The sequence below is a fragment of the Cherax quadricarinatus genome, chromosome 6, assembly GCF_038502225.1.
Source record: "Cherax quadricarinatus isolate ZL_2023a chromosome 6, ASM3850222v1, whole genome shotgun sequence".
In the NCBI taxonomy this organism is placed as follows: domain Eukaryota; kingdom Metazoa; phylum Arthropoda; class Malacostraca; order Decapoda; family Parastacidae; genus Cherax; species Cherax quadricarinatus.
Window position 1 is genome coordinate 4,338,964 of NC_091297.1, and position 22,717 is coordinate 4,361,680.

The window sequence follows — 22,717 nt, forward strand, 5'->3', positions numbered from 1 at the left end:
GACAGCCTCGTGTGATAGGTAGAGACAGCCTCGTGTGATAGGTAGAGACAGCCTCGTGTGACAGGTAGAGACAGCCTCGTGTGATAGGTGGAGACAGCCTCGTGTGATAGGTAGAGACAGCCTCGTGTGATAGGTAGAGACAGCCTCGTGTGATAGGTAGAGACAGCCTCGTGTGACAGGTAGAGACAGCCTCGTGTGACAGGTAGAGACAGCCTCGTGTGATAGGTAGAGACAGCCTCGTGTGATAGGTAAAGACAGCCTCGTGTGATAGGTAGAGACAGCCTCGTGTGACAGGTAGAGACAGCCTCGTGTGATAGGTAGAGACAGCCTCGTGTGACAGGTAGAGACAGCCTCGTGTGACAGGTAGAGACAGCCTCGTGTGATAGGTAGAGACAGCCTCGTGTGGTAGGTAGAGACAGCCTCGTGTGACAGGTAGAGACAGCCTCGTGTGACAGGTAGAGACAGCCTCGTGTGATAGGTAGAGACAGCCTCGTGTGATAGGTAGAGACAGCCTCGTGTGACAGGTAGAGACAGCCTCGTGTGATAGGTAGAGACAGCCTCGTGTGATAGGTAGAGACAGCCTCGTGTGACAGGTAGAGACAGCCTCGTGTGACAGGTAGAGACAGCCTCGTGTGACAGGTAGAGACAGCCTCGTGTGATAGGTAGAGACAGCCTCGTGTGACAGGTAGAGACAGCCTCGTATGACAGGTAGAGACAGCCTCGTGTGACAGGTAGAGACAGCCTCGTGTGATAGGTAGAGACAGCCTCGTGTGACAGGTAGAGACAGCCTCGTGTGGTAGGTAGAGACAGCCTCGTGTGACAGGTAGAGACAGCCTCGTGTGACAGGTAGAGACAGCCTCGTGTGACAGGTAGAGACAGCCTCGTGTGATAGGTAGAGACAGCCTCGTGTGACAGGTAGAGACAGCCTCGTGTGACAGGTAGAGACAGCCTCGTGTGATAGGTAGAGACAGCCTCGTGTGATAGGTAGAGACAGCCTCGTGTGACAGGTAGAGACAGCCTCGTGTGATAGGTAGAGACAGCCTCGTGTGATAGGTAGAGACAGCCTCGTGTGACAGGTAGAGACAGCCTCGTGTGACAGGTAGAGACAGCCTCGTGTGACGGGTAGAGACAGCCTCGTGTGATAGGTAGAGACAGCCTCGTGTGACAGGTAGAGACAGCCTCGTATGACAGGTAGAGACAGCCTCGTGTGACAGGTAGAGACAGCCTCGTGTGATAGGTATAGACAGCCTCGTGTGACAGGTAGAGACAGCTTCGTGTGACAGGTAGAGACAGCCTCGTGTGACAGGTAGACACAGCCTCGTGTGATAGGTAGAGACAGCCTCGTGTGGTAGGTAGAGACAGCCTCGTGTGACAGGTAGAGACAGCCTCGTGTGACAGGTAGAGACAGCCTCGTGTGATAGGTAGAGACAGCCTCGTGTGATAGGTAGAGACAGCCTCGTGTGACAGTTAGAGACAGCCTCGTGTGATAGGTAGAGACAGCCTCGTGTGATAGATAGAGACAGCCTCGTGTGACAGGTAGAGACAGCCTCGTGTGACAGGTAGAGACAGCCTCGTGTGACAGGTAGAGACAGCCTCGTGTGATAGGTAGAGACAGCCTCGTGTGACAGGTAGAGACAGCCTCGTATGACAGGTAGAGACAGCCTCGTGTGACAGGTAGAGACAGCCTCGTGTGATAGGTAGAGACAGCCTCGTGTGACAGGTAGAGACAGCCTCGTGTGATAGGTAGAGACAGCCTCGTGTGACAGGTAGAGACAGCCTCGTGTGACAGGTAGAGACAGCCTCGTGTGACAGGTAGAGACAGCCTCGTGTGATAGGTAGAGACAGCCTCGTGTGACAGGTAGAGACAGCCTCGTGTGACAGGTAGAGACAGCCTCGTGTGACAGGTAGAGACAGCCTCGTGTGATAGGTAGAGACAGCCTCGTGTGACAGGTAGAGACAGCCTCGTGTGATAGGTAGAGACAGCCTCGTGTGACAGGTAGAGACAGCCTCGTGTGACAGGTAGAGACAGCCTCGTGTGACAGGTAGAGACAGCCTCGTGTGACAGGTAGAGACAGCCTCGTGTGATAGGTAGAGACAGCCTCGTGTGACAGGTAGAGACAGCCTCGTGTGACAGGTAGAGACAGCCTCGTGTGACAGGTAGAGACAGCCTCGTGTGATAGGTAGAGACAGCCTCGTGTGACAGGTAGAGACAGCCTCGTGTGACAGGTAGAGACAGCCTCGTGTGACAGGTAGAGACAGCCTCGTGTGACAGGTAGAGACAGCCTCGTGTGACAGGTAGAGACAGCCTCGTGTGATAGGTAGAGACAGCCTCGTGTGACAGGTAGAGACAGCCTCGTGTGATAGGTAGAGACAGCCTCGTGTGACAGGTAGAGACAGCCTCGTGTGACAGGTAGAGACAGCCTCGTGTGATAGGTAGAGACAGCCTCGTGTGACAGGTAGAGACAGCCTCGTGTGACAGGTAGAGACAGCCTCGTGTGACAGGTAGAGACAGCCTCGTGTGATAGGTAGAGACAGCCTCGTGTGATAGGTAGAGACAGCCTCGTGTGACAGGTAGAGACAGCCTCGTGTGACAGGTAGAGACAGCCTCGTGTGACAGGTAGAGACAGCCTCGTGTGATAGGTAGAGACAGCCTCGTGTGACAGGTAGAGACAGCCTCGTATGACAGGTAGAGACAGCCTCGTGTGACAGGTAGAGACAGCCTCGTGTGATAGGTAGAGACAGCCTCGTGTGACAGGTAGAGACAGCCTCGTGTGACAGGTAGAGACAGCCTCGTGTGACAGGTAGAGACAGCCTCGTGACAGGTAGAGACAGTGATAGGTAGAGACAGCCTCGTGTGACAGGTAGAGACAGCCTCGTGTGACAGGTAGAGACAGCCTCGTGTGACAGGTAGAGACAGCCTCGTGTGATAGGTAGAGACAGCCTCGTGTGACAGGTAGAGACAGCCTCGTGTGATAGGTAGAGACAGCCTCGTGTGACAGGTAGAGACAGCCTCGTGTGACAGGTAGAGACAGCCTCGTGTGACAGGTAGAGACAGCCTCGTGTGATAGGTAGAGACAGCCTCGTGTGAGCCTCGTGTGACAGGTAGAGACAGCCTCGTGTGACAGGTAGAGACAGCCTCGTGTGATAGGTAGAGACAGCCTCGTGTGACAGGTAGAGACAGCCTCGTGTGACAGGTAGAGACAGCCTCGTGTGATAGGTAGAGACAGCCTCGTGTGACAGGTAGAGACAGCCTCGTGTGACAGGTAGAGACAGCCTCGTGTGATAGGTAGAGACAGCCTCGTGTGACAGGTAGAGACAGCCTCGTGTGACAGGTAGAGACAGCCTCGTGTGATAGGTAGAGACAGCCTCGTGTGACAGGTAGAGACAGCCTCGTGTGACAGGTAGAGACAGCCTCGTGTGATAGGTAGAGACAGCCTCGTGTGACAGGTAGAGACAGCCTCGTGTGACAGGTAGAGACAGCCTCGTGTGATAGGTAGAGACAGCCTCGTGTGACAGGTAGAGACAGCCTCGTGTGACAGGTAGAGACAGCCTCGTGTGATAGGTAGAGACAGCCTCGTGTGACAGGTAGAGACAGCCTCGTGTGACAGGTAGAGACAGCCTCGTGTGACAGGTAGAGACAGCCTCGTGTGACAGGTAGAGACAGCCTCGTGTGATAGGTAGAGACAGCCTCGTGTGACAGGTAGAGACAGCCTCGTGTGACAGGTAGAGACAGCCTCGTGTGACAGGAAGACACAGCCTCGTGTGACAGGTAGAGACAGCCTCGTGTGATAGGTAGAGACAGCCTCGTGTGACAGGTAGAGACAGCCTCGTGTGACAGGTAGAGACAGCCTCGTGTGACAGGTAGAGACAGCCTCGTGTGATAGGTAGAGACAGCCTCGTGTGACAGGTAGAGACAGCCTCGTGTGATAGGTAGAGACAGCCTCGTGTGATAGGTAGAGACAGCCTCGTGTGACAGGTAGAGACAGCCTCGTGTGACAGGTAGAGACAGCCTCGTGTGACAGGTAGAGACAGCCTCGTGTGATAGGTAGAGACAGCCTCGTGTGACAGGTAGAGACAGCCTCGTATGACAGGTAGAGACAGCCTCGTGTGACAGGTAGAGACAGCCTCGTGTGATAGGTAGAGACAGCCTCGTGTGGTAGGTAGAGACAGCCTCGTGTGACAGGTAGAGACAGCCTCGTGTGACAGGTAGAGACAGCCTCGTGTGACAGGTAGAGACAGCCTCGTGTGATAGGTAGAGACAGCCTCGTGTGACAGGTAGAGACAGCCTCGTGTGACAGGTAGAGACAGCCTCGTGTGACAGGTAGAGACAGCCTCGTGTGATAGGTAGAGACAGCCTCGTGTGACAGGTAGAGACAGCCTCGTGTGACAGGTAGAGACAGCCTCGTGTGACAGGTAGAGACAGCCTCGGGTGATAGGTAGAGACAGCCTCGTGTGACAGGTAGAGACAGCCTCGTGTGACAGGTAGAGACAGCCTCGTGTGACAGGTAGAGACAGCCTCGTGTGATAGGTAGAGACAGCCTCGTGTGACAGGTAGAGACAGCCTCGTGTGATAGGTAGAGACAGCCTCGTGTGACAGGTAGAGACAGCCTCGTGTGACAGGTAGAGACAGCCTCGTGTGACAGGTAGAGACAGCCTCGTGTGATAGGTAGAGACAGCCTCGTGTGATAGGTAGAGACAGCCTCGTGTGACAGGTAGAGACAGCCTCGTGTGATAGGTAGAGACAGCCTCGTGTGACAGGTAGAGACAGCCTCGTGTGACAGGTAGAGACAGCCTCGTGTGATAGGTAGAGACAGCCTCGTGTGACAGGTAGAGACAGCCTCGTGTGACAGGTAGAGACAGCTTCGTGTGATAGGTAGAGACAGCCTCGTGTGACAGGTAGAGACAGCCTCGTGTGACAGGTAGAGACAGCCTCGTGTGATAGGTAGAGACAGCCTCGTGTGATAGGTGGAGACAGCCTCGTGTGACAGGTAGAGACAGCCTCGTGTGATAGGTAGAGACAGCCTCGTGTGACAGGTAGAGACAGCCTCGTGTGACAGGTAGAGACAGCCTCGTGTGATAGGTAGAGACAGCCTCGTGTGACAGGTAGAGACAGCCTCGTGTGACAGGTAGAGACAGCCTCGTGTGACAGGTAGAGACAGCCTCGTGTGACAGGTAGAGACAGCCTCGTGTGATAGGTAGAGACAGCCTCGTGTGACAGGTAGAGACAGCCTCGTGTGACAGGTAGAGACAGCCTCGTGTGACAGGTAGAGACAGCCTCGTGTGACAGGTAGAGACAGCCTCGTGTGACAGGTAGAGACAGCCTCGTGTGACAGGTAGAGACAGCCTCGTGTGACAGGTAGAGACAGCCTCGTGTGACAGGTAGAGACAGCCTCGTGTGACAGGTAGAGACAGCCTCGTGTGACAGGTAGAGACAGCCTCGTGTGACAGGTAGAGACAGCCTCGTGTGACAGGTAGAGACAGCCTCGTGTGACAGGTAGAGACAGCCTCGTGTGACAGGTAGAGACAGCCTCGTGTGACAGGTAGAGACAGCCTCGTGTGACAGGTAGAGACAGCCTCGTGTGACAGGTAGAGACAGCCTCGTGTGACAGGTAGAGACAGTACTGGGTGTGCAGATGCTCTTGTGGTATTAACCTTGAAGAGGTATAATATTATTTTACCTTATATCATTATTTCGTCTTGATGTTTGTGAGAGAATCTTGATTGAAGAAAATGGACTTATTTCCACTTGCTTGAATCGAATTTAAATACCTCCCATATTACTGTCGCTATATCACCTCTACGGGTTTAGTGTTTCCTTGGATTAAAATATATGTTAGCTTTTATAAATTATTATGAGCTAATTTTACTAAATTTTTTTTGTTAAAATAATTTAGAAATGGTTCTTTTTTTATCACAAATAACTAACAGTGTTTAAATTAGCTTAATGTTCTTTTAAATACCTACACCACCAGTGTAGCCTCAAGACCATTTTTTTAAAAATTGTATTTTTTTGTACACTATGATTATATAAAACTTACTTATTGTATTTGTATTCTTAAAAGCTCGTTATTCTTCCTTAGGGAAAAGTTTAGATTGGTTTTTGGTCTGTGTGAGTGTCGCATCTGATTAGCTTCACCTCCTCTGTGTTCACAACTTATGGACGGCTTCAAACTTAATGTGCTGGTGTATTTTAGGATGTTCGTCTCGTTGGTCTGTCTGAAAGGTCTTAATTAGATTTAGGCTAAGCATATCTTCATATATTCTTTTTATCAAAGAATTTCGAATATTAGTTTCCATATGATGGTTTGTGAAGGTCTTTTCTGATTCCCTTCAAATCTTCACTCTTAATATTTAACTGCATTATCACCTTATGCCGCACTCTGCACTATTCCAGCCGCGTGCATTGATACACAGGGGGCTGGGTTATAGAATAAGTGGATACCGTCCTCGGATCCTGCAGCTACCAAAATGCTTCTATGTGTTGTTGTTGTTGTTGTTATTATTATTATTATTATTATTATTATTATTATTATTATTATTATTATTATTATTATTATTATTATTATTATTATTATTATTATTGGTAAGCGCAGAGCCCAGAGGGGATGGGAAAAATCAATTATAGTTCAAGGAACAGGAGGACAGATCGAATTTCTTAGATCAAGAGCATCTACTCCCCATTAAGGCATCTTTGAGGGGCAGGGAGGGAGGGAGGACCACAGTGTTGTTGGGAACACGGGGAGAGATAATTTTGGTGTTTTATGTGTGTTTTAAGAGAAGAACCCCATGTGTTACTTGGAACACGAGCAGAGAATGATAAGCTTGGAACAAGGTGAGGAAGCTATTGTGTTACTAGAAGCAGGGATAGAGAAACTAGGTGTTACATGTGGCAATGAGAGATGAATCTGGTATTACTCGATGAAGGAAAATAGGAACCTAATGTTACTTGGCGTAAGAAGAAAGGGATAGAATGGGATAGAATCTTGTTACTTGGTACAGAAGCATCAAATTTTACTTGTGGCAAAGCTGCCTCTTTAAGAATTGTGAGAGGGACCTGGTGTTACTTGGAGTAGGTGAGCTGGGACACTCTGTATTTCGAAACTGGGAATGCGTTTAGTGTTCTTCGAGTTTACGTTTTACCTGACAAAAATAAACAGTACTGGTCATCTAAAAGAGATAAACTGTGATGGTGCAAGAAACCCAACCTGGTCTAAACTAACCTCGCTTTCCCTTTTTCTTCCATTTATTCCTTCTTTTTCGATTCTTGTCTTTCTTCTCTTTTTCAGCAACATTTCTGGGAACTCTCACTAGGGAAGTCCACTCTTGGTTTTCCATTTTCTGTTTGTATTGCTCGTTTTTTGCTTGCAGGAGTCTGTACAAATCGACAAGAGGGGGTCGGAGATTTCCTAAATTTACGCTTTCCTGAATATCTGAAGAGACAGGATTTGCACCTCTTGGAAGGTTATTGGATGGGGAGGAAACGGGGAGGTTTGAAAGCATTTTAATAGGAATAGCGGCAGTAGTAAGTTGGAAATGTTTCGGTAGTAGTAACACGCTAGGTGTTGATGGGTATAACTTTTCTACGCCAGAGTTTCCTCTCTTGCCTTCGTTGACGATTGGGTCTTCGCCCGTTTGTTTTTCCCAAGTCTTGCCATTTGTAGACCTGGTCCGCGATGCTGTCTGCCATTCTTTGACACTGCTAGGAGCGCTCTCTGTGTCACCTTTTCCAGAGATACCCTTAAGAGTTGTATTGCGACCATCCTCGAACTCAGTAGCGTTTACTGACCTCTTAAGCCAGCGGAATCTCGGGTGGAGGTCTGGCTTACACCTGTAGGGAAGAAATGATCATTCGTGACACGATAGTGAACTTTTGTTACAAGATGAGAGGGCAAAGATGCAACAAAGGCGGAGTTTGAACTAAATCTCTTACTCAAACATTGGATTGTGCGATAGAATCAACTATTGCCTCTAAAAACTTTTACAAGAATGTCTGAAATTAGGAGTCCTTCAAAGCTATCTAGTAACACGAGTCTACCACAGCCCCAAAAATCGAAAGATCTACTTTAGGGTTTTAATGATCAGTGGCAAGTCTCCGAACCATGGAACGAGGGGATGGGGGGGGGGGTGAACCCATGACGAGTGAGTCGTAAAACTCCAGGCCAGTGCATAAGCCACTGGTTCAAACTCCACCCGTACCGTGGTTAGATTGAAATTTTAAATCCTTCTGTTACAAACTTAACCACATCCCAGAACCCCGTAGAGTACACGTGTGAAAATATGCCTGAGATAACACTGTTTGCGGACACCCATGATGATGATGATGATGATGATGATGATGATGATGATGATGATGATGATGATGATGATGATGATGATGATGATGATGATGATGATGATGATGATGATGATAACCTCAAGACATATACGCCGCAATAAACGAAGGTTTCATGTTCTCTCTCAGATTCATGGTTGATAAATGAAACACTTTTGCAACATCTGGGTATCACCGCCTGCAACACTCCTCGCCACCGCCTGCAACACTCCTCGCCACCGCCTCCTCCACATTGTAGAAGAAAACGAGAGGGAAAAACTAATAAGCCATAGTTTATTGTCCCGACGTTTACCACAACAAAACCAATCCTGGAGTGTTCGCTTTACTGCTGCTCTCCAGTTTAAACTTCTACATTGTCCTAATGATGTTGCTAACACAGTGTTGCTGACTTAATGTTTTTGGTAAATGATGCTGACGTAACACTGCTGATATATGGATAAATGGTTGAGAGAACCGACAGGTTGATAAATTAGACACTTGTGCAAGACTTGCGTATCTTTATTGAGGAAATGTTTCGTCACACAGTGGCTTCATCAGTCCATACAAAGGAGAATGGTGAAGATCAGAAGGAGTTTGAGGTAATCAGTCCCTCAGCCTTAAGTCGATGAAATCAGCAACATCTAGGGATCTTAATTACTTCAGGGAATTCTTCATTTGCCTAACCTTCAGGCATGACCAACTTCCACATGTGGATTCACCAAATGTGACACCACCTACGACTGCTGCACCTCTCCTGTCCACAGTATATAAGCCACTTCTTTGCACATATACTGTATTCTTTTCAAGATTGATGGACTGATTACATGGACTCAAGGCTGAGGGACTGATTACCTCAAACTCCTTCTGATCTTCACCATTCTTCTATGTATAGGACTGATGAAGTCACTGTGTGGCGAAACGTTTCCTCAAAGAAGATACCGAAGTGTTGCACATGTGTCTAACTCACTGCTGAAATAACGACGACATAATATTGATGACACTGTTGTTGACTTAAAATTGTTGACAAAATATTGCTGGCAAAATGCTCTTGACAACACTTCTGACAGCTTTCCTGGCAATGTTGCTGACATGTGTTACTAACAGTGTCTAAGATAATGTTCCTGACAGAATGTTGACATAGGATCCTGGGTTCATGTTGATGACACCTGGCAACACTGGTGAATGTGATGACACCTGGCAACACTGGCGAATGTGATGACACCTGGCAACACTGGTGAATGTGATGACACCTGGCAACACTGGTGAATGTGATGACACCTGGCAACACTGGTGAATGTGACGACACCTGGCAACACTGGTGAATGTGATGACACCTGGCAACACTGGTGAATGTGATGACACCTGGCAACACTGGTGAATACGATGACACATGACAACACTGGTGAATGTGATGACACCTGGCAACACTGGTGAATGTGATGACACCTCGCAACACTGGTGAATACGATGACACCTGGCAACACTGGTGAATACGATGACACCTGACAACACTGGTGAATACGATGACACCTGACAACACTGGTGAATGTGATGACACCTGACAACACTGGTGAATGTGATGACACCTCGCAACACTGGTGAATGTGATGACACCTGACAACACTGGTGAATGTGATGACACCTGGCAACACTGGTAAATGTGATGACACCTGGCAACACTGGTGAATACGATGACACCTGGCAACACTGGTGAATACGATGACACCTGTCAACACTGGTGAATATAATGATACCTGGCAACACTGGTAAATGTGATGACACCTGACAACACTGGTGAATGTGATGACACCTGGCAACACTGGTGAATACGATGACACCTGGCAACACTGGTGAATACGATGACACCTGGCAACACTGGTGAATGTGATGACACCTGGCAACACTGGTGAATGTGATGACACCTGGCAACACTGGTGAATACGATGACACCTGGCAACACTGGTGAATACGATGACACCTGGCAACACTGGTGAATGTGATGACACCTGGCAACACTGGTGAATGTGATGACACCTGGCAACACTGGTGAATATAATGATACCTGGCAACACTGGTGAATGTGATGACACTTGGCAACACTGGTGAATATAATGATACCTGGCAACACTGGTGAATGTGATGATACCTGGCAACACTGGTGAATGTGATGACACCTGGCAACACTGGTGAATATAATGATACCTGGCAACACTGGTGAATGTGATGACACCTGGCAACACTGGTGAATATAATGATACCTGGCAACACTGGTGAATGTGATGACACCTGGCAACACTGGTGAATATAATGATACATAAGAACATAAGAACATAAGAAAGGAGGAACACTGCAGCAGGCCTGTTGGCCCATACTAGGCAGGTCCTTTACAATTCATCCCACTAACAAACATTTGACCTACCCAATTTTCAATGCTACCCAAGAAATAAGCTCTGATGTGCAAGTCCAACTCAAATCCAACCCATCCCACTCATGTATTTATCCAACCTAAATTTGAAACTACCCAAAGTCCTAGCCTCAATAACCCAACTAGGTAGACTGTTCCACTCATCTACTACCCTATTTCCAAACCAATACTTTCCTATGTCCTTTCTAAATCTAAACTTATCTAATTTAAATCCATTACTGCGGGTTCTCTCTTGGAGAGATATCCTCAAGACCTTGTTAATATCCCCTTTATTAATACCTATCTTCCACTTATACACTTCGATCAGGTCTCCCCTCATTCTTCGTCTAACAAGTGAATGTAACTTAAGAGTCTTCAATCTTTCTTCATAAGGAAGATTTCTAATGCTATGTATTAATTTAGTCATCCTAAGCTGAATGTTTTCTAACGAATTTATGTCCATTCTGTAATATGGCGACCAGAATTGAGCTGCATAATCTAGGTGAGGCCTTACTAATGATGTATAAAGCTGCAGTATGACCTCTGGACTTCTGTTGCTTACACTTCTTGATATAAATCCCAGTAATCTATTTGCCTTATTACGTATGCTTAGGCATTGCTGTCTTGGTTTAAGGTTGCTGCTTACCATAACCCCTAAGTCCTTTTCGCAATCTGTATGGTTAAGTTCTACATTATTTAACTTATAAGTGCTAGGGTTATGGACACTCCCGAGCTTCAGAACCTTGCATTTATCTACATTGAACTGCATCTGCCACTTTTCTGACCAAGAGTAGAGTTTGTCTAAATCCTCCTGAAGTTCCCTAACATCTACGTTTGAATCAATTATCCTACCTATCTTCGTGTCATCGGCGAATTTGCTCATATCACTAGTAATTCCTTCATCAAGATCATTGATATATATTATAAACAACAACGGGCCCAAGACTGATCCCTGTGGAACGCCACTTGTTACTGATCCCCACTCGGATTTAACCCCATTTATGGACACTCTTTGCTTCCTGTCTGTGAGCCATGATTCGATCCACGAGAGCACCCTTCCCCCAATGCCATGAGCTGCTACTTTCTTCAACAGTCTTTGGTGCGGAACTCTATCAAATGCCTTACTAAAATCTAAGTAAATAATATCAAATTCTTTATCGTGGTCAACAGCCTCAAAAGCTTTACTGAAGAAAGTTAATAAATTAGTTAGACAAGACCGGCCTCTTGTGAATCCATGCTGAGTATCATTAATCAAGCTATGCTTATCGAGATGGCTTCTTATAATCTCAGCTATAATTGACTCTAGTAATTTGCCTACAATTGACGTCAGGCTTATTGGGCGGTAATTTGACGGTAACGACTTGTCCCCTGTTTTAAAAATAGGAATTACATTAGCCATCTTCCACATATCAGACACTACACCTGTTTGAAGAGATAAATTAAAAATATTAGTTAATGGTTCACAGACTTCCATTTTGCATTCCTTAAGAACCCTTGAAAAAACCTCATCAGGACCCGGTGACTTGTTTTGCTTCAGTCGGTCTATCTGCTTCACAACCATTTCACTAGTGACTGTGATGTTACATAATTTATCTTCTTCTGATCCACTATAAAAATTAATTACCGGAATATTATTAGTGTCTTCCTGTGTAAAAACCGAGAGAAAATAATTATTTAAAATCGAGCACATTTCATTCTCTTTGTCAGTAAGATGCCCATAGTTATTTTTAAGGGGACCTATCTTATCTCTGACTTTTGTTCTATATACCTGGAAAAAACTTTTTGGATTAGTTTTAGAATCCCTAGCAACTTTAATTTCATAGTCCCTTTTAGCTTTTCTTATCCCCTTTTTAATGTCCCTCTTAATGTCAATATACTGATTCATAAGATGACCCTCGCCTCTTTTGATACGCCTATAAATTCCTTTCTTATGCCCTAGTAGATATTTCAGCCTATTATTCATCCATTTAGGGTCATTTCTATTTGATCTAATTTCCTTATAAGGGATAAACGTTCTTTGAGCAGCATGTATTGTGTTCAGAAAACTGTCATATTGATAGCTCTCTTCGTTACCCCAGTCAACAGATGATAAGTGTTCTCTAAGCCCATCGTAATCTGCTAAGCGAAAATCTGGGACTGTTACTGAGTTATCCCTACTATCATACTTCCATTCAATTCTAAATGTAATTGATTTGTGGTCGCTAGCACCCAGTTCCTCTGAAACTTCTAAATTATTAACAAGGGATTCATTGTTTGCCAGAACTAAGTCAAGCAGGTTATTTCCCCTTGTAGGTTCTGTCACAAACTGCTTCAAAAAACAATCCTGAACTACTTCTAAGAAATCGTATGATTCTAAATTCCCAGTCAAGAAATTCCAATCAATATGACTAAAGTTAAAGTCTCCTAGAATTACTACATTATCGTGCCTTGTGGCCCTTACAATTTCCTCCCATAGTAGTCTCCCTTGGTCCCTATCTAAATTTGGGGGACGGTATATCACACCTAAAATTAATTTTTCATGCCCCTCTGAAAATTCTATCCAAACAGACTCTGTATGTGTTACTTCAGACTTAATACCCGTTTTAATGCAACAGTTCAAGCGATCTCGGACATACAATGCCACCCCACCCCCCTTCCCGATACTTCTATCTACTTGGAACAATTTAAAACCCTGAATGTGACATTCTGCAGGCATGTCCCGACTTTTTGAATTAAACCACGTCTCAGTAATGGCAAATACATCTATGTTACCTGCACTAGCAACTAGTCTCAACTCGCCCATCTTATTCCTAGCACTGCGTGAATGTGAATGTGAATGTGATGACACCTGGCAACACTGGTGAATATAATGATACCTGGCAACACTGGTGAATGTGATGACACCTGGCAACACTGGTGAATCTAATGATACCTGGCAACACTGGTGAATGTGATGATACCTGGCAACACTGGTGAATGTGATGACACCTGGCAACACTGGTGAATATAATGATACCTGGCAACACTGGTGAATGTGATGACACCTGGCAACACTGGTGAATATAATGATACCTGGCAACACTGGTGAATGTGATGACACCTGGCAACACTGGTGAATATAATGATACCTGGCAACACTGGTGAATGTGATGACACCTGGCAACACTGGTGAATATAATGATACCTGGCAACACTGGTGAATGTGATGACACCTGGCAACACTGATGAATGGAGGCGTTAAGCAAGGAAGATAATCTTGTAAATTTTGTTCACTAAATATAGAGAATAAGGCTGGAAGAACAGAGCGTCAGGAGCAACGGAACAATGGAATATTAGGAGCAACGGAACAATAGAGTGTCAGGAGCAACGGAACAGAATCTCGTCACTATTTGAGAAAAGCTCACTCCGTTAAACGTACCTTAACTGGTCAGGTCACTTAACCTTAGCTTCGATGACGTTACTCTGGAGTTTGTTCCCCTCATCCACAACTCTTTTACCAAACCAGTGCTCTCCTGCATCCTCTTTAATGCCTTGATCAGTGCAAAGAAGCTTTATAGGGTTATTGAAGCTGAAACCTTTAGTTGCTTCAAATATAGGTTACATAATTACATGAGTGAGAGGGGTTGGATTTGAGTGGGACTTGTACTTGAGTTAATAGGGTTAACAAACCTTATTCCTTGGGTAACATTAATAATGGGTTGGGGGAATTTTTTAAATGGGTTTGAGGTTGACAAGGACATGTCAAGTATGGGCCAGTAGGCCTGCTGCAGTGCTCTTCCCTTCTTATATGTTTATGAATAAGAAAGTGGTATACATTACCGACATGTTGATAAGTACTTATCAACGTGTCAGTATTGTATACAACTGTAACATTCACTCTGTCAGACGCTTCAACACAATATCTAAGTATCAGAAAGCAACTTGCGCAACTTTTATAAGTGAGAATGGTTGGATCTGACCTTTCTTTTATTAGTGAACTGCGCCTCACCTTACAGTATATAAATCTCCATAGTGTCGCTTCAACTTCTCTTTGTTCCAGACTATGGATCAAAACTCTTCTCCAGGCTGAGCGACTGACCACCTCAAAACTACGTCTTTAAGGGTGATGGACTGATTACATCATCTTCACATAAGAACATAAGAACATAAGAACATAAGAAAGGAGGAACACTGCAGCAGGCCTGTTGGCCCATACTAGGCAGGTCCTTTACAATTCATCCCACTAACAAACATTTGACCTACCCAATTTTCAATGCTACCCAAGAAATAAGCTCTGATGTGCAAGTCCCACTCAAATCCAACCCATCCCACTCATGTATTTATATCCAACCTAAATTTGAAACTACCCAAAGTCCTAGCCTCAATAACCCAACTAGGTAGACTGTTCCACTCATCTACTACCCTATTTCCAAACCAATACTTTCCTATGTCCTTTCTAAATCTAAACTTATCTAATTTAAATCCATTACTGCGGGTTCTCTCTTGGAGAGATATTCTCAAGACCTTGTTAATATCCCCTTTATTAATACCTATCTTCCACTTATACACTTCGATCAGGTCTCCCCTCATTCTTCGTCTAACAAGTGAATGTAACTTAAGAGTCTTCAATCTTTCTTCATAAGGAAGATTTCTAATGCTATGTATTAATTTAGTCATCCTACGCTGAATGTTTTCTAACGAATTTATGTCCATTCTGTAATATGGAGACCAGAATTGAACTGCATAATCTAGGTGAGGCCTTACTAATGATGTATAAAGCTGCAGTATGACCTCTGGACGTCTGTTGCTTACACTTCTTGATATAAATCCCAGTAATTTATTTGCCTTATTACGTACGCTTAGGCATTGCTGTCTTGGTTTAAGGTTGCTGCTTACCATAACCCCCAAGTCCTTTTCGCAATCTGTATGGTTAAGTTCTACATTATTTAACTTATAAGTGCTAGGGTTATGGACACTCCCGAGCTTCAGAACCTTGCATTTATCTACATTGAACTGCATCTGCCACTTTTCTGACCAAGAGTAGAGTTTGTCTAAATCCTCCTGAAGTTCCCTAACATCTACGTTTGAATCAATTATCCTACCTATCTTCGTGTCATCGGCGAATTTGCTCATATCACTAGTAATTCCTTCATCAAGATCATTGATATATATTATAAACAACAACGGGCCCAAGACTGATCCCTGTGGAACGCCACTTGTTACTGATCCCCACTCGGATTTAACCCCATTTATGGACACTCTTTGCTTCCTGTCTGTGAGCCATGATTCGATCCACGAGAGCACCCTTCCCCCAATGCCATGAGCTGCTACTTTCTTCAACAGTCTTTGGTGCGGAACTCTATCAAATGCCTTACTAAAATCTAAGTAAATAATATCAAATTCTTTATCGTGGTCAACAGCCTCAAAAGCTTTACTGAAGAAAGTTAATAAATTAGTTAGACAAGACCGGCCTCTTGTGAATCCATGCTGAGTATCCTTAATCAAGCTATGCTTATCGAGATGGCTTCTTATAATCTCAGCTATAATTGACTCTAGTAATTTGCCTACAATTGAGGTCAGGCTTATTGGGCGGTAATTTGACGGTAACGACTTGTCCCCTGTTTTAAAAATAGGAATTACATTAGCCATCTTCCACATATCAGACACTGCACCTGTTTGAAGAGATAAATTAAAAATATTAGTTAATGGTTCACAGACTTCCATTTTGCATTCCTTTAGAACCCTTGAAAAAACCTCATCAGGACCCGGTGACTTATTTTGCTTCAGTCTGTCTATCTGCTTCACAACCATTTCACTAGTGACTGTGATGTTACATAATTTATCTTATGTAACATCTCTACTGCTTCTGCAAACTCCTCATACTCGACTGAAGAAGCCTACTGTGTAGGCGAAACGCTTCCGAGTAAAGATACCTAACTGTTGTTAATGTGTCTTATTTATCATGCCTCTCCTCATTCTACGTCTTACAACAGAATGCAGGTTAAGGGATTTCAATATCTCTTCGTATGGAAGATTCCTTATGCAATGGATTAATCCTGTCTTTTACCTACCAGTTGTGGCTATCACCATACCAGTTGTGGCTATCACCATACCAGTTGTGGCTATCACCATACCAGTTGTGGCTATCACCATACCAGTTGTGGCTATCACCATACCAGTTATGGCTATCACCATACCAATTGTGGCTATCACCATACCAGTTGTGGCTATCACCATACCAATTGTGGCTATCACCATACCAGTTGTGGCTATCACCATACCAGTTGTGGCTATCACCATACCAGTTGTGGCTATCACCATACCAGTTGTGGCTATCACCGTACCAGTTGTGGCTATCACCATACCAGTTGTGGCTATCACCATACCAATTGTGGCTATCACCATACCAGTTGTGGCTATCACCATACCAGTTGTGGCTATCATCATACCAGTTGTGGCTATCACCATACCAGTTGTGGCTATCACCATACCAGTTGTGGCTATCACCATACCAGTTGTGGCTATCACCATACCAGTTGTGGCTATCACCATACCAATTGTGGCTATCACCATACCAATTGTGGCTATCACCATACCAGTTGTGGCTATCACCATACCAGTTGTGGCTATCACCATACCAGTTGTGGCTATCACCATACCAGTTGTGGCTATCACCATACCAGTTGTGGCTATTACCATACCAGTTGTGGCTATTACCATACCAGTTGTGGCTATCACCATACCAGTTGTGGCTATCACCATACCAGTTGTGGCTATCACCATACCAGTTGTGGCTATTACCATACCAGTTCCACCATATGAGGAAAGACTTTACCTGGGCATTTCCTTGGGGCTCCACCTGCCGTGCACACAGGTGGCTCCCGGGGGACCTTCCACCAAGAAGAATCCGCGGTCACACGCAAACCTCAGCTGTCGATTGTTCCTCACCTGCAAGAGGAATTAGAACATAAGAACATAAGAAAGAAGGAGCACTGCAGCAGGCCTACTGGCCCATAAGAAAATAAGAATGGAGGAACACTGCAGAAGGCCTACTGGCCCATACAAGGCATAAGAAAGAATGGAGGAAAACTGCAGAAGGCCTACTGGCTCATGCTAGGCCGAAATTAATCAAGTTGGGTGAAATATCACATATTGATAATGGTATAAAATACCGACAAGTTGATGATTAAGACACATGTGCAATAGTTGGGAATATTTGTAAAGTAAAAGGCCACAAGTGCAACTATTGTGACAGCTTTATAAATATCACAATAGTTGCACTTGTGGCCTTTTACTCTGCATATTTTCGGTAATTCTACAAACATTGTTACAGTTGGGTATATTTATTGCTGAAATGTTTCACCAGATACAGAGGCAGAAGGTATAGTAGTGAAATACAGATGATGTAATCAGTCCATTAACCTTAGAGAAATAGTATTTGAGGTGGTCAGTCCCTCAGCCTGGAGAAGAGTTCAGCTTCGTTGTCTGGAACCATGGTCTGGAACCATGGTCTGGAACCATGGTCTGGAACCATGGTCTGGAACCATGGTCTGGAACCATGGAGCTCAACGGAAGACGCTTACCGTGTAGGCGAAACGTTTTTAACAACAACAATATAAATATATATATTTATTTCTACAAGTACAAGTACAAGGTATACAGACCATAGCTGACATCAATAACATACTACTATATAGAAAGCCGCTTGTTATGCTGAGCATTTCCCGCAAATTAGGTCAGTTTTGTCCCAGGATGCCACCCACACCAGTCCACTAACACCCAGGTACCAATTTTACACTGATGTGTGTCTTATGGAAACACGTCCATAATGTTTTCCAGCCGTACCGGAGATTCGAACTCCGGACCAGAGTGTGTGAGCTGAGTGCGCTGGTGATCGAACTCCGGGGCAATAAAACACCCAACTGTTGCACATGTTTTAGCAGTAAGTGGTTACATATTTTATGAATAAAATTATGCATATTGTAGGAATAAGGAGCCACATTGTAGGAGTAAGAGATCACATACTGCAGGAGTCTGGAGTTACGTATTTTAGGTATAAGAGTTTAGAGTTTACACATTGTAGGTGGATGGGGTCAGAGTGTAGGAGTATGGGGTCGCATTGTAGAAAGGGTCACATACTGTAGGAGTGAGGGGACCACATATTGTAGGCTTGAGGGGGGTCACATATTGTTGACTTGAGGGGTCACGTACTGTTGGCTTGAGGGGTCACTTATTGCAGAAGTAAGGGGTTACATATTGCAGAAGGAGTTACATATTATAGAAGTGAGGGGTCATATATTGTAGGAGTAAGGAGGTCACATATTGTAGGGGTAAGAGGTCACATATTGTTGGAGTAAGGAGGTCACATATTGTAGGGGTAAGAGATCACATGTTGTAATAGTATGAGGTCACATACTGTAGGGGTAAGAGGTCACATATTGTAGTAGTATGAGGTCAAATATTGTAGGGGTAAGAGGTCACATATTGTAGAGGTAAGAGATCATATATTGTAGGAGTAAGAGGTCACATACCGCAGGGAAAAGAAGTCACATACTGAAGGGCTAAGATGTAACATTGTAGGGGTGAGTGATCGCATGATGTAGAGGTCATAGGTCAGGCTTTGCAGATAAAAGAGGCCACATGAAAGAACCAGAGGTGTCACATAATGTTGGGGTTAAAAGTCAGATGAAGGGGTCAGAAGTCATATGATGCAGAAATCAAATGCTGCATGATGTAGGTGTCAGAAGTCACATAATGCAGAAGTCAGATTTTGCATGTTGTAAAGGTCAGAGTTCACATCATGTAAGAGTGACATGTCACATGGCGTTAGGTGAGAGGTCACACAATGCAGAGGTTAGAGGTCACACAAGGCAGGGGTTAGAGGTCACACAATAACAGCACGAATATTTGGTAAGACAAGTGCAGTGTGTCTGTTTGTTTGACACTATAATTAGATAATGAAATATAAACTAAGAGAATATGCATGAAAGTTGTAAGATTAAAAACAACAGTAAAGAAAAGAGAACAAACCATAATTATAAATAAGAGACAATAAACAGACGTGAAGCAACAACACAAGTTCACCTTCTAGACGTAGTGAATGAACATCATTCATACATGAATATGAGACTCACCTTCACGAAGAAGTAACATGAGACTCACCTTCACGAAGAAGTAACATGTGACTCACCTTCTTGACGTATGAGCGGTACTCATACATGCCCATGTTGCCAACCAGCAGGACGCGTCCGTGTGTCAGCTCTCCAGGGAATGGACAGTAAACTGTGGATGAGAATAAGTTCGGTTACCACCTCACTATTGATCATTATGTCACATCCAACTAATCTTATTATCCTTCTATGTTTACATGTGCGTTTCTCGATTACACTGACAAGTGTTCGCATTCCTTTGACACTTCTTATATAAACTCAGTGGCTACTGGTTTTTAAGTTCACTTGTACACCTGCAAATGCAAATATCTGATCAGCTAATAATGTGGCAGCACCCCAGAGCCAGTTGTTTTTCAGCCCAATTATAGGAATGGGGAAGAAATGTGACTTTGAATGTGATATTATTGTTGGTGCCAGACTGGGTGGTTAGAGTATCTCAGAAACTGTTGATCTCCTGGGATTTTCACGCACAATAAGCTCTAGAGTTTACAGAGAATGGTGTGAAGAAGAAAACATCCACTGAGCGGCAGTTCTGTTGGCTAAAACGCCTTGTTTATGGGAAAGATCAGAGGAGAATGGCCAGATTAGTTCAAACTGACAGGAAGGCGACAGTAACTCAGATAACCACACATTACAACAGTGGTATGCAAAGAGAATTTCTGGATGCACAAAACATCGAACCTTGAAGTAGATGGGTTACAGCTACGGAAGACTACACTAGATTCTACTCCTGTCAGCTAAGAACAAAAAACTGACGCTACAGTGGACACAGGCTCACGAACACTGGATAATAAAAGATTAGAATGAGTTTTTGCCTTCTTTGCTTTTTTTCCGTGCTCTAGCACATTTATATTTAGATTTTATATGCCACTGGGTATACTATGGGCTCACTATGTCATTCCCATTGTTTAAATTGCCCCTGGGTACGAATTTCTCCTCTGCCTCCTGCACTTGCCTGCCACGTACTCTATCATCTCATTCACTGTCTTTCTCTGCAGCTCTTTTTCCCACCGCACTTCTTACGGGAATTGCCTCATGCCTGTGTAGTTCCCTCTTTTGAAGTCTGGCTTCTCAAGTCCTTCCATTGCTGGTTCTAGGTTCTCCCAGTCGATCTCCTTATTAAAGTTACGCGTCCCATGACCAGTAGCTTTCTCCTGTCCTTGTGGGTCCGTCTGGCCGCCTCAGCTTGTGTATCCGTCATTGCTCTGTTCCTTTCAACATATTCTTGTCTTGACTGTTTAGTGGGGGGATTTACGTTACCGTTGTTATCACAACCTTGGTCATACTATATAGTCGCCTACTTCTGGTCATTCTTCCCATCTCAAAACTCCACTGATTTCTTATAAACAGTGCTACTCCTCCTCTTACTGTTTCCTCGGTCTTTCCGTCTGTACTGGTGTAACATTCTTTCAGATTCCAATATGTTTTTGTGCTCTGGTATCCTAGATTTCTGGTCCTCGCACATGTGTGTGTATGTGTGTGTGTGTACTCACCTAGTTGAGTTTGCAGGGGTCGAGTCCAAGCTCCTGGCCCTGCCTCTTCACTGGTCGCTCCTAACATGTGTGTGTGTGTGTGTGTGTGTGTGTGTGTGTGTGTGTGTGTGTGTGTGTGTGTGTGTGTGTGTGTGTGTGCGCGCGCGTGCGTGTGTGTGTGCTCACCTAGTTGAGGTTGCGGGGGTCGAGTCCGAGCTCCTGGCCCCGCCTCTTCACTGGTCGCTACTAGGTCACTCTCCCTGAACCGTGAGCTTTATCATACCTCTGCTTAAAGCTATGTATGGATCCTGCCTCCACTACATCGCTTCCCAAACTATTCCACTTCCTGACTACTCTGTGGCTGAAGGAGTACTTCCTAACATCCCTGTGATTCATCTGTGCCTTCAACTTCCAACTGTGTCCCCTTGTTGCTGTGTCCCATCTCTGAAACATCCTGTCTTTGTCCACCTTGTCAAGTCCTCTCAGTATTTTGTATGTCGTTGTCATGTCCCCCCTATCTCTCCTGTCCTCCAATGTCGTCAGACTGATTTCCCTTAACCTCTCCTCGTAAGACATACCTCTTAGCTCTGGGACTAGTCTTGTTGGAAACCTTTGCACTTTCTCTAGTTTCTTTAAGTGCTTGGCTAGGTGTGGGTTCCAGACTGGTGCCGTATACTCCAATATGGGCCTAACGTACACGGTGTACAGGGTCCTGAACGATTCCTTATTAAGATGTCGGAATGCTGTTCTGAGGTTTGCTAGGCGCCCATATGCTGCAGCAGTTATTTGGTTGATATGCGCTTCAGGAGATGTGCCTGGTGTTATACTCACCCCAAGATCTTTTTCCTTGAGTGAGGTTTGTAGTCTCTGGCCCCCTAGAATGTATTCCGTCTGCGGTCTTCTTTGCCCTTCCCCAATCTTCATGACTTTGCACTTGGTGGGGTTGAATTCCAGGAGCCAATTGCTGGACCAGGTCTGCAGCCTGTCCATATCCCTTTGTAGTTCTGCCTGGTCTTTGATCGAATGAATTCTTTTCATCAACTTCACGTCATCTGCAAACAGGCACACTTCGGAGTCTATTCCTTCCGTCATGTCGTTCACAAATACCAGAAACAGCACTGGTCCTATCACTGACCCCTGTGGGACCCCGCTGGTCACAGATGCCCACTCTGACACCTCGCCACGTACCATGACTCACTGCTGTCTTCCTGACAAGTATTCCCTGATCCATTATAGTGCCTTCCCTGTTATCCCTGCTTGGTTCTCCAGTTTTTGCACTAATCTCTTGTGTGGAACTGTGTTAAACGCCTTCTTGCAGTCCAAGAAAATGCAATCCACCCACCCCTCTCTCTCTTGTCTTACTGCTGTCACCATGTCATAGAGCTCCAGTAGGTTTGTAACA

At 44.9% G+C, this 22,717-nt stretch overlaps 1 protein-coding gene across 5 annotated transcripts in view; it reads right to left on the reverse strand.

Moving 5' to 3' along the window:
• The window catches only part of Hasp (Hig-anchoring scaffold protein), an 809,679-nt gene that overhangs the window by 170,970 nt on the left and 615,992 nt on the right, over positions 1-22,717 (reverse strand). For all 5 annotated transcript variants that reach the window (XM_070079939.1, XM_070079946.1, XM_070079933.1 and 2 more), the window contains 3 exons: positions 19,864-19,955; positions 17,509-17,621; positions 7,221-7,828 (listed from right to left, as the gene is read on the reverse strand). In XM_070079939.1, coding sequence (XP_069936040.1) covers positions 7,221-7,828; positions 17,509-17,621; positions 19,864-19,955 — 813 coding nt within the window. The remainder of the gene's footprint in view (positions 1-7,220; positions 7,829-17,508; positions 17,622-19,863; positions 19,956-22,717) is intronic.